Source organism: Calliphora vicina, chromosome 4 (genome assembly GCF_958450345.1).
Source record: "Calliphora vicina chromosome 4, idCalVici1.1, whole genome shotgun sequence".
Lineage (NCBI taxonomy): Eukaryota > Metazoa > Arthropoda > Insecta > Diptera > Calliphoridae > Calliphora > Calliphora vicina.
Window position 1 is genome coordinate 82,147,063 of NC_088783.1, and position 12,984 is coordinate 82,160,046.

At 29.4% G+C, this 12,984-nt stretch overlaps 1 protein-coding gene across 4 annotated transcripts in view; it reads left to right on the forward strand.

The window, feature by feature from the left end:
* Positions 1–9,317, forward strand: part of ewg (DNA-binding protein Ewg) — a 51,718-nt gene extending 42,401 nt beyond the window's left edge. For 2 of the 4 annotated variants that reach the window (XM_065507732.1, XM_065507734.1), the window contains exon 8: positions 8,947–9,317. In XM_065507732.1, the coding sequence (XP_065363804.1) occupies positions 8,947–9,144 (198 nt within the window). In that variant the 3' untranslated portion in view covers positions 9,145–9,317. The remainder of the gene's footprint in view (positions 1–8,946) is intronic. The other 2 variants (XM_065507735.1, XM_065507736.1) reach the window with 1 other exon arrangement.
* The last annotated feature ends 3,667 nt before the right edge of the window (positions 9,318–12,984 follow it).

The window sequence follows — 12,984 nt, forward strand, 5'->3', positions numbered from 1 at the left end:
AACTGCAGTAAAGTCTTACTTTCTCGGAACTAAAAGTAAATTAATTAGATAGCTTATCTAAAACGAAAACCAATTCTTCGATATGTATTGATTGCACAATAATCAGCCTGTCATTACACAGTTTTCATAAGATATAACTGGTTCCAAATCATCAATGTCTTTGGTAGGGCTACACTAATACATTTAAGCTTTATTGGCAGCCTGCTGATTTGTCATGCTGACATTTCAATTCATAGTGTTTCCAAATCAGCCATATTTTGAATCTGTTGGCATAAGATATCATTTGTTTTCTTTTTATTATGATATATAGAAATGAATATATATGTAAAAGTTAGCTGCTTCATCAAATTTCCTACCGGGACATATTTAGCTGAAGTACCAATTTTGTATGTCTGCTTTTTTTGTTGTTATAAACATTTCAATGGAAACTTTGTAAACTTTTGCTACATCAAAGTGAATTAAAAGAGTTTTTGAAAAATACATCAGTCTGCTATGCAATAATGTGAATAGAGAGTTATTTAATAGAAAACTATAATTATATTTAGCAAATATTAGCACAATGTAAACAAAAGTAATTGATTTGAATTCTTTAAGGCATTAAAATCCGGAAGGAGGGCTACTGTTACCCTTTAAATACTGTTTTAGCTCGATTACCGTTAAAATACCTAACCAAAATAATCCTAATTGCCATTATGTTTTAACCGTTTTGAACCGATAACAAAAATTTAAAAAAAACACATGTCGCCTTTTTTGTGCATTTATCCTAACCGAAATTTTGTCTTCTCTTTTTATTGTTTTGAGTCCTGAAAAGGAATGGAATTTTGATAACATATCCGGGCTTACCGAAGTTTACTCAATTTGGCATGTCTTGAATGATTCGATTCGATCAAACGGCCTTAAGCTACTGTCAAATATTGATGTATTTTTTACGAATCATAACATAATTGCAATATAAGTCACATGAAATAGTTAATAGGTTAATCATGCAGACAACTCTGGTTCCCATGGATTTAACTTGGAAAAGGGGATCCAACCTTCAGACATCCGTCTCTCCCAGATTCGTCCGCTAATGCTAGAAAAATTCGGCCAACATCTACATTCAGTGGAGCTGTGGCTGAGGTAGTGCTCCACCTTTCTTTATCATGGCAAGTCCTATATAATTCATTATAGGGGAGATTCAATATCCTAGCATGTACACCGAACCGGCAGATCTACAACAGTCAAACTTGCTCTGGTGGTCTCAAGCAAACATATTACCGGCGCGCAAACATAGATATCTCTTAGACCCATTGTTTGTACGATGAAAAAGGTACATTAATAAATCGGTCAACCTTATCATCCAAAAAAAGGCTTCCCCTTTGTCACGTGTTTTTGAATACAAAAAGTCCATTTCGCTCAGAGATGCCGGTAATTAGAGAACAATATAGGATGTTTAATTTCGAAAATTCTCACCATATACTAGGTAAAACCGCTGTGCTTTCCATGACTAAGATCTCAGACTAAAGCGCACTACACTGTTCTTGAAGTCTAACAGATCCCCCACCTTCGTCTTCGCATTGCCTTGATCGACTTATTAAAGAACTTGTCAAAGAAGTTCTGGTTGTGTAATAGTAAATATTTTCCACCGGGACAGACTAATGTTATGGCTTGACCGAAGGACCATATGACAGTAGTGTATTTCAGCATCGAGAGTAACTGCTCAGCATGGGAAAGTGCATATTTCAAATGTAATCTTCAGTACCGACGCCCGTAAGATCCTTATATGTTTCGCCACAAAGTTGAAAAGCCATTTAGTATTTTGAGGTGTAATGTAAGGTTCACGTCGTGTAGAAACTCTCGCCCGGATATTCTGAATCCAAGATAGCTTCGAATCCAGAATAACTCCCAGATACTTTACGCTATCTGATAAGGTTAGTTACACGCCAGATAGAGTGAGGAGTGTATAGATCGGGATCACACTAAGTCCACTCATAATCAACCGTCTTATAATCCATAAAATCGAGTTTTACGATTATAAGTAACATTAGTTGATCCAGCGGATCAAAAGTCTTTCTATATAAGCATTAACAAACTGGTGAAGACCAAGTCGTTGTAAAACCAAAGTAATCACATAAAATAGCAGTTCGAAGATTTTTTTGACGAAATTAATAAAATTCAAATTAGTCCAATGATTTAATAGAGTAATTATGAAAACTGTTGCCTACATTTAGGTGTTATAGAAATCATAATTAAAATAACTAGTTATGTAATCTTTTGGGTATTTCCATTAAATTTTTATTTCATCAATGAAACTAATTTTGTTTGGAAATTTTTACAATTTTCATTATGAGTGAGTTTTTTAAATAAATATTTACAAAAAAAAAAAAAACAAATTTAAATCCTTATCCTCACTAAGAAAACACAAAACTGTATTTGCTTCGATACCTTTACTTAATCTATTTTCTTATTTTATGCAAAACAGAGTATCAAAAACAAATATCATGCAATGAATAGATGTTAAAAAACATAAATTTGTTTAACTGTAACTGGAACTGCTTTAAAAAAGAAAAAAACTTTGCCAAAAGTCTCCAAGAACTTGTCAGACACCATGATTTAATTTATTTTTATGTGATAAAAATAAAAAATTAGAACTTTTTAAAAGTTTAAAACTGCTTTATGGTTTATGTATAGGGTTCTCCAATAAGGACACAGCAATATAGTATTTAAATAAAAAATAACAAAATTATTAGAAGCATACTGATGTCAAGACCTTTTATTTTTGGGCAAAAATACTAATTTTCATCGATCGAAAATACGCTGTCTGCACATGTTTGCGGTAAAATTTTGTTTGCCCCTGTTAAAACACCCTTTGCAATGAAACACACACACTAACAAACTATACTACATACTATTTGCGTTTGATTTGCTAAAGCATACTTTTAGGCTTTTAAGTTATTTTAATACGTTTTTAATTCAACACTAAACTTGTTCAACCCTTTAGTTGTTGCATAAATAATTAATTTCATTAAAATCCTACATTTTTGTGAGTTATTTTTTTATGTATTTGTAGTTGTAAATTTTATGCTAATAATTGTTTAGTTGCCTTAAATGTGAAATTTAATTTAGTGCTTGCCATCTTTTTAGTTTTTTTTTAAAAAATACCTAAACAGTAGATAAATTTGTTTATAGTTATACAATACTTATATATAATTATATTTTGTTATTCAGTTATTTTTTAATCTACATATAAATTAATATAATTATTATTACCGGTAACAACAAAAGAATTTGCAAACAAACTAATAACAAATTTTTACATAATTGAAAAAAGTATGTATAAAAAAATATATACAAAAAAACCAAACATTTAATTGTAAAATGTAAAATGCCAAAGTTGTGTTTTAAACACATGAATTTATAAAATAGTAACATAAACCTGTAAATGATCCACCCACCAAAAGGAATATAATATTAATTAATTTAAATTTTTAATTTGCTATTAATTCATTGAAATAATAATGTTCCTAAAAAGTGTTAAAAAAAACCTAAAGCGTTAAATCAAAATTTATTATTACAAAAAAAAAATAATATATCTATTTTTCATTTGTTATTTAAATCTGTTTTAATTTTTTTGTATTATAATTTTTAATGTACAATATATTTGTTTTTATTTTATAGAATTATTTTATTTTTACATAAACATTTTTAAAATGTCACTTTTCTTTTGTTATTTTTTCTAATTGATAAATGTAAGTAGTTGATTTGTTTAATTAGCCATGTAAAAAAAGTTGCAAACAAAAAATAACCCTCAACAAACAACATATTCGGCTAGGTCGAATATTGTATGCCCTCCACTATGGATTTAATTTAATTAGACAATAACAAAATTTACAAAAGAAACTACAAAGTTGCAGGCCTTGTCATAAAGAACAAAAATTGTGAACATATAAAATCATAAAACTTCATCTTTACGATCAAAATCGCAAAAAAACTTGATAAAATTCAAAATAAATTTAGAAATTATTTTTTTAAGCTGTAGGTTATGGCCCAAAACACTTAATTCCTTTAGTTTTTTCTTACTAACTTATATTGGCCTACCTATACGGTGTTAAGAATCATTCCTAGGAAGTTCATATGTTCTACAAAGTTGTTTATTGAGATCTTAGGTACACTTTTGTAGTTGATTGTTTTCTTGAATTTTGAACGGTTTGCTACCTATGGACCTGAACAGGGGAAAAAAGTTTAAAAAAATCGATATAATATATCGAGTGCCGTCTCCAGTCTTTGCGATATCGTGCTCAGGTGAATCCCTGATACTATCACCGCTACATCATCTGCATAGGCGACAGTCTTGTAATTTAGGGAGTCTAATTTCCTAAGCAGATAGTTTAAGGCCAAGTTCCACAGAAGTGGATCTGCCAATTTTTGCAGATCTAGAGATCGTAGTCGTTCCAATTTTAGAACGAATGATCCTACAATTCAGAGGGTACCTACTGAACCTAACTATAGTTTAGTAAAGTCCTAGGGAACCTAGGGCTGATATTATGGTTGCAGATTTCACATTATTGAAGGCTTCTTCTATATCCAGAAAGGCCACGAGTGTGAATTCGATAGATCTTTCGATATAACCTACTAGTGATCGAAGTGCCGTCTCAACTAGATAATAGTCCCGGATCAACCGACATTCGAATACGAGTGTCTAAGATATGTTATGTGTATTCAAAAACCCAACTACTGGATTTTGCGAATATCGCATTTGTCGCATAAATCGCTTATAAATATCGTTATCAGTATCGACATCAATGATTTTCATATAAATAAAAATATCACAGTGCAACACGAAAAAAAATATACGAACACCGTTCAAAATTCAAGGAAACAATCAACTACGAAAATGTACCTAAGATCTCAATAAACAACTTTCTAGAACATATGAACTTCCTAGGAATGATTCTTAATAACGTTTAGGGAGGTTAGTAAGAAAAAACTAAAGGAATTAAGTGTTTTGGGAAATAAACTATTAATTAATATAAACTAAAGCATACTTTTAGGCACCTTTAAAAAATTGATTTCTACATTTATTTCGAATTTTTTAAAGTTTATTGCGATTTTGATCTTGAAGATGAAGTTTTTTTGATTTCATATGTTCACAATTTTTGTTCTTTATGACAAGGGCTACAACTTTGCCTGAGAGAGTAAATCGAAATTCCGAACTATAAGATATGAGAATGAGAAAATTATCACTTTTTTGCAAAAATTACACCGAGGCCCTAAATCTTTGGGGGCCCATAAAAAAAGAGCATGACCTTGAGCAAAACTGGGAGACACGCTTTTATCACGTAGTGGTGTCCGTATATGGTTATATTTGCATGATATTTCCAATTACACACAATGTATGCCGATAATTGGTCATAGGTCTCATATAATGAACACTTCCCAAAACATAAATATCGATATCAATCCATATTATACACAGAAAAGTTATATGTATGGAAAAATCAAATTAATTTCTGAGCATCAGTCTATAAATGGCCATAGCTCCCATATAAAATCCACTTCCGAGAACAACTATAACACTCATACAATAAATTTAAATATCGAAATTTAGCAAAAACGAATAGTCGATTTTATGTTCTACAAATTGCACGGGTTAATCAAGTAGATTCGATTTACAGAACACAAAAATAAGCAATTTGGACTACCAACTGACATGTGACATCGAAAGGTGGAGGGTGTAAAATTTACAGAAATAGAAAACACCAAATATAATTTAAAATAAATAATAAATTTTAATGCAATTAAAATATAGTTTTTTGTTTACAAAATCAACTTTAGTAAATTTGTTTTTATTATTAATTTTTTTTTGTTTATTTAAATAAATTTATAAATATTTTTAAAATGACTTTGTTGTAAACAATTTCAACCTAAAATATAATGTAAATGTAAAATAATAATGAGAATACTACTCGTATTATTAGAATTTTTTTCGATTTATTTAATTTACATACCTTTAGATAAATAGCTTTTTTAGTTTTTTTGTTGTTGTGATTTTTGTCATTTATTTTTTTTGTTTAAACAAGTACATTGTTGTACATAGTATAACTATTTTTATTATCAATATTTTTTTTTGTTGTTTTTCAATTATTATTGTAATTTTTTTATTTAATTTTTACATTGTTAGTTTAATGATATGTAAACCAAATTTATACATATTTTATTTTATATAAAGAAAATTTATACATACATACATACATACATACTACAATTTATAATATTTATAAAATATTTGAAATTTTATGAAAACGTTTTAATAAAAACACAGTGTAAATATATTTCAACTGAAAAATAAACCCTATTTTTTTATTTATTTTTCATATTGACCTTGTTTTTAATTTATGCTTTGATTTGTTTATATTTTTTTTTGTTAATAATTTCCATTTTTTTCTTTTGTTTTATTTTGCAGTTCATTATTTGTTTTAGCATTTTTGGTTTTCTACGAATTTTTAATTTGATGATTTAGCGGCAAATTTCAAATGTGGTTTGGATCTACTTTAAACAAAAATAAGCTATTTTGTAATTTGGTTTATTTAATAATACAGGGTGTGAGGTTATTTTATAATATAAAAAATATTTGATAATTAAAAAATGCATGTCTTTATAATTTGTTTATATGTATTTGCGAAAGTTACAGGGTCGGAAAGGTTTTTAACATTTAAGATGGGCCTTTTTTCCATAGTGGCATGATGCCAAATCGGGCCAGAAATATGAAGACACTTTGTGCTGTTTTAAAAATGTTAAAACCCGTTTTTGTAGACACTACGTAATATATAATGTGCCTGATGTCAAATTATTGACTTATTTTGCCACAACTGCAAATGGCTTCCCACACAAGAAACTTCTTGGGGAATTTAGTTTGTTTTTTGGCCATTATTGTTCTTGAACTTTACTTATTTCATCAGCCAGATAAAAATCTTTTTCTTCAAATTGTGAAAAGTCTGCCAGTTCATAATTCTCTCATTATTTTACTTCTAAGTTCAGAGTATTTAACTTTGTAATAAATCACAATGAATCTGTGCTAATACAGAAATTTCTAAATAAATAGTTTTCCAGAATAGGAACCCTAATATCGAAAATTGTTTGGTTAAAACTCCAATTTCAAAATTTTGAAAATTTTGTTAAACTAATTCTAAAAAGTCTTGGCCGAATTACCGCATTCACTATAAATATTCCCGGGAATTACAGGGAAATTTTTCCCGATTAGGAAAATTCAAATCACGTATTCTACTTTTAAATGCGGATTCTATGGCGTATCAACCAAGTCCATATCGAATATGGTTCTAATTTTATAGCCCTAAAGTTGCACATCTTGGATATTTTTGTGAAAAATTAGCAATGTTCAGGAGTATATAACATTGGAATGCGTCATTCGATTTTAAAAAAGGTGGTGTCTTTTGAAAATATTTAGTTTTATCCTGTAAGCAAAAGGACCTCCAACATCGTAAACTGTATTTATCCTTGGATATCTCAAAAGTCAATATTTTTACTTTGTTATTATTTTTACACAAATTATAAATTATATTCCAATGCAGTTCACTGAACTAGTTCCGCCTCGTCGAATTTGTTAGCCACTGAGAACTACTACTAATGAATTTTCATGCCACGCGCAATGTTAATGACTGGTGAATTTATCATGGAGATATCATTGCAGATGGCCAATTGTCATACTCTGCATAACAATTCACTATTAAATTCAATAGTACTAATTTTACTGCATTTGAGAAAAAAAATAATTTTCAAAAACTTAAGATGAATATCTGACTAATGTTAATTACTGAACTAGTTTACCGCCCCGGCTTCGACCGGTAGCTATTTAATAATGTTAGTTCTTCAAGTTTCTCTTAAGCGTTAAGAATTTATTACACAATTTATATTCAGTAAAGTGTTGTACATTTTGGTTAAATATGTATTTCTTTGCAATGTATTTTTCTAACATAAATATATTGAATATTTAATAATAAAGCAGGTTTGATAACTTATCCTCTCTGAGGCAAAGTTGTAGCCCTTGTCATAAAGAACAAATACTGTGAAAATATAAAACCAAAAAAACTTCATCTTCAAGATCAAAATCGCAAAAAGCTTTAAAAAATTCGAAATAAATGTAGAAATACATTTTTTAAAGCTGCCTAAAAGTATGCTTTAGTTTATAATAATTTAATGGTTTATTGCCCAAAAGACTTAATTCCTTTAGTTTTTTCTTACTAACCTCCCTAAACGTTATTAAGAATCATTCCTAGGAAGTTCATATGTTCTAGAAAGTTGTTTATTAAGATCTTAGGTACATTTTTGTAGTTGATTGTTTCCTTGAATTTTGAACGGTTTGCTACCTATGGGCCTGAACAGTGGAAAAAAAGGTAAAAAAATAGATTTTTTAAAGTTTTTTTTTGCGAATTTGATCTTGAAGATGAAGTTTTTTTTTGATTTTAAATGTTTATAATTTCTTTTTGACAAGGGCTACAACTTTGCCTCGGAGAGTAAATCGAAATTGCGTACTGTTTGCAGGATATGAGCCTGATAAAATTATCACTTTTTTGCTAAAATGACACCGAGGCTCCTATCTTTGGGAGACACGGGTCTTTTATCACGTGGTGATGTCCGTATATGGTTATAGTTTTTCGTGTTGCACTGTGTAATTATAACAATTTCATTTCCATTCCACATTTAAGAGTAAAATACATGATTTGAATTTAAATAAAATCGGAGATGGTAAAAATCCATCCTTTGTCGAAATTAAATGGAATTACCCATTAAAGCCTTAAAAATTTAATATTTTATTATTCAACTACATAAATAATTTTAGCATCATAACAAAAACTTCACACCCTGTATTTTAGTGCATAAATTTCTTCAAAATTAAAAGAAAAATATCAATTATTTTATTAAACAAATTTCTACTATTGCTCATTTCAGGTTGAAAATGGTGATCAATTAGAAGCTATAACCGTTTCTAATGGTATGCATCAAATGATGATACAAGGTGGTCCGGGACAAGAGCCTCAAGTGTTGCAGGTGGTAAGTCTTAAAGATGCCACACTCCTCTCCAAAGCCATGGAAGCCATAACGAGTGGTAATGTCAAGGGTGACGATACCATTATAATGGAACAATAAAAACATTTTTCCAAATGCCAAATTGTAAAAAAAAATACATACTCGTAATTGCAAACAATTAAAACTAATAAAACATCATCATCGGCAGCAGCAGCAGCAACGACAAAAACTTTATAGAAAATGAAAAACTGTTAAAGGATTAACTAGAACAAGGACCCAAATGTAGTTGTCCTGCTTCCATTACTTTTGTATTTGTTTTTATTTTTAGTTATAAAAAGTTTAACCTTTTTCCGTTGAGTTCCTTTATTTTCATTATGCCCCCTCAAAATTTATTGTTTTTATATTTAGGTCGTCTGTCTGTGTCTGACTCCTAGTCTGTCCTTTTGTTGTTTTCCTTTTGTCTGTATATATTTATATAATTTTAAGCTTAAAAAACAAACAAAAAATATTTAAGGAACAAAAAGTTTTATTGTATCATGATGATTTATAAGTACCTGAAAGGTGTTTTTATATGTTTTTTCTTTTCGTTTCTTATTTTATTGTTTAAATAATTTTTAAGATATTTATTTATTTGTTTATTTATTTACTTTTCTGTTTTGTTATTATTTAATTTATAAGTTTTCTTAAGTTGTTGCCAAACACAGAAAAAATACGCTGATCAGCTAAATTTACTCACATTTATTATGATAAAATGTAAATATTTCTAAGCGGATTTTCCACTTGAATACTCCAACCAAAGATTTTTCGTATTTCACTTATTGGTTCTAACAAATTTTCAAATGAAATAAAAAAAGTTTGTTTAACAAACTTTGGCTGTTTGAACAAAAAAGTGATATACATAGTATATAATCCTTTGAAATTTTCAACAAACTTTACAACACAAAGTAAAGGACATTTGAAAGTATTAAAAGCAGTTTTCAGTAACATTTAAAATACAAGATAATAGATTTACTTGTGAATTTAATTGTCAAATTATCAAGGTAGAATTGATGTTTTTAATTAATTTTTGTTTAAATTCTTTTTTTTAATGATCAGTGTAATTTCAAGCTTTATTTTATTTAATTTTTTTTTTTACCCAAACATTTTTCTTTAAGAATTCATTTGAATCTAGTCATTTTTTTCAAAAAACTAAATATTATTTTACTTTACTTTGACATACTTTATACATATGCTCAAAATATTTAGATCTCAAACAACAATTTAATATAAATATAAAAAAAGTTTAAGCGAAATTCCCAAATAATAATTAAATTATTTTCATAATACCTAGTAGTTTAACTAAATAAAAAAAGAAATTATAATAAATTTTTTAAATTCTCAACAACAAAAAAAATAAAAAGAATTACAGTAGATTTAAAATATTTAATTGGGTTACGCAATAAAATATTAATGACGCAACTAAAATAAAAAATGGATTAAACAAACTACAAACCGATTGATATAAAATGTATTAACATAAAAAAATTATGATAAATTATATAAATTAAGAGTAGCTTTTATTTGCATTGTTAAAATTCCTTTTTTTTCTGTAAAATATTTAAATTAATTGTATTTAAAAATTGTATTAAAAGTATTTATTGTGTTTTATTTACTTATTAACATAAATATGCATATAGTATGTATAATAATCATAGTTTTTAATTTATTTGTATATACTCTAATGTATTTTATATTATATATATAACTGATAAGCTTCATTAATTCAGACAAATTTCAAATAATAAAATTTCCGTAATCAATCACAAAAAAGTGGTATTTAAAACAAATGTTGTGCGGTCATTTAGTTTGTTAAAGTATTTATTTGTGCTGACTTTCGTGATAGTTCTGATGTAAACCGTGCCAATGTTTAGTTTTTTTTTATCTTTTGAATGAACAGTGGGACATTTTTGAAATATTGTAATGGCAATTTCTTTTCTGGGAAAAATATGTTGGAATTTTTTAAGTTTTTCTACCCCTTTTTACAAAATCGCACTTTCGGTACTATAATGTGAATATATTGGAAATAAAATAGGTATTGAACACACATCTGACTGTCAACTCAACACTAATAAATTGTCTGCATAATAAGATAGAATAAAAAACATGGGTGGAGAAAGAACTCGCGTGTCATTGCCATTATCGCTTAATCCTCTAACCGGCCAATTTTATTTCGAGGTAAAATAATATACCAGGTTATTGTTTGAAAAAAAGAAATACTTTGGAATAAAAACAAACAAAAGACAAGTGCACGTTCTTGTTTATCACAATAAGTAAATTGTTTGTCTCTTTACACATATTTACCGTTATAACGGGATAAATTACAAAATAAAGCAGCATTACATACATTTAACATACCCGCCTAAAGGCAGCCTTGCCGGTTAGAGGGCTAAGGGTAATCAGGCCTTCCTTTTTTCGCTGCAATTGAGAGTTTTGCGGCTCAGTCTCGCATTTGTAAACTATAATGTGTTGCGGTATCTACGGAAGTTTGAATTGGCCACATCGTTTTGGTTACCTAACCTATAAATTATATTTGATACATGGTGGAGTACCAATTTACAAACTACCGAGTTGAGTTCGAGATTTTCGACTTCCTAAACGAAGGTATATACGCAGGTCGATTGGCTGTTCCTGGGCGAAGCACTTTTTAGGCGTAAGCCGTAAGTGGTGATGGCGTTATCTAAATCCACAATGTCGGGTGAATAGTTCAGTAAATATTTTCAAATCGCTCTTTCCGATGGATAGTAACTTTTGAGATCTTCGCCAGAACAGAGTAATTAATAGGGTGTGTTCGTAAATTCAGTATGATTGCATCACTGCAGCAAATTATAATTTTAGCGTTCGAAAAAGCATATTTGCGATTATTGCTTTACGTCAAACGTTTTTTAATGCAAATTGTTGTCAGTGATGCTGCAAATTTGTGCAACCAATGCATCATTAAGTTATATGTTGCAAAAGTTAGCAGGTCGTGGCATCAGTGATGCACAAATTTACTGCATTTACGAACACACCCATAGTTTGGTCTGCTGGAGCTCAGACAAGTTACCTTATTCTTGGCCGAATTCTTAGTTTACGAACTACATTATTAACCAAACAATCGTTTAGTTAATCTTTTACGAACATATGGTTCTAATTGGTGACTAACTATCCGACATCACAAACATTTCAATCCCCCTCAATCTCCTTATCAAACACAGAGGAGGGTAGCATATATCTCTGCCTGAAATATTCACAAGTAGGCATTGGAATACGCCTTTAAATTTAGGGCCCATAAACACCAGAGCCACCAAGCAAGACTGGGCGATCACTAATTCCTTTCAGCTATAATGGCTTTAAAATTCCTGTTTAAATCAGTAACATATGATTCGATACCCTAATACAAGGGTAGTTTTTAAAGATCTCAAGAATTCGTACATGTACCCCACCAAGTCACCCAGTTTCCTATTAGTATGGATGAACTCCTGATACATCATCTATTACCAACATATACAAGGTACGGATGTACAGGATAGCTCCCACAGCATAAGTGGAGCAGGTCATCATGGATATAGAATCATATATAATAGAAATGCAATTGATATCACAGTCTCCTGATCAACTTTATCCCATCAAATTACAATAACAAAAGACCATTAAATTATCTTCGGCTTTAACCCCCAAGTTCTACCAATTGGACGATATGTATGGAAGCCTAAGTCGTTAAGTTCTGACAACAGTTCATCGAAGACCATATGCCACCTTCGTTGAACCACCTAAATCAAACTTAATAACCCTAGATGATAGAATATTCAAATCCGTGTGTGATGCAGTTTTTGTTGCTTAGTCTCCATATGCATGGGGTATGCTTAGTCTGTCCAGGTTCTTCAAAGGTCAGCTTCCTTTGTAATCTCCTTTAACACAGAGCTGTCTTGTATCTTTGGAATA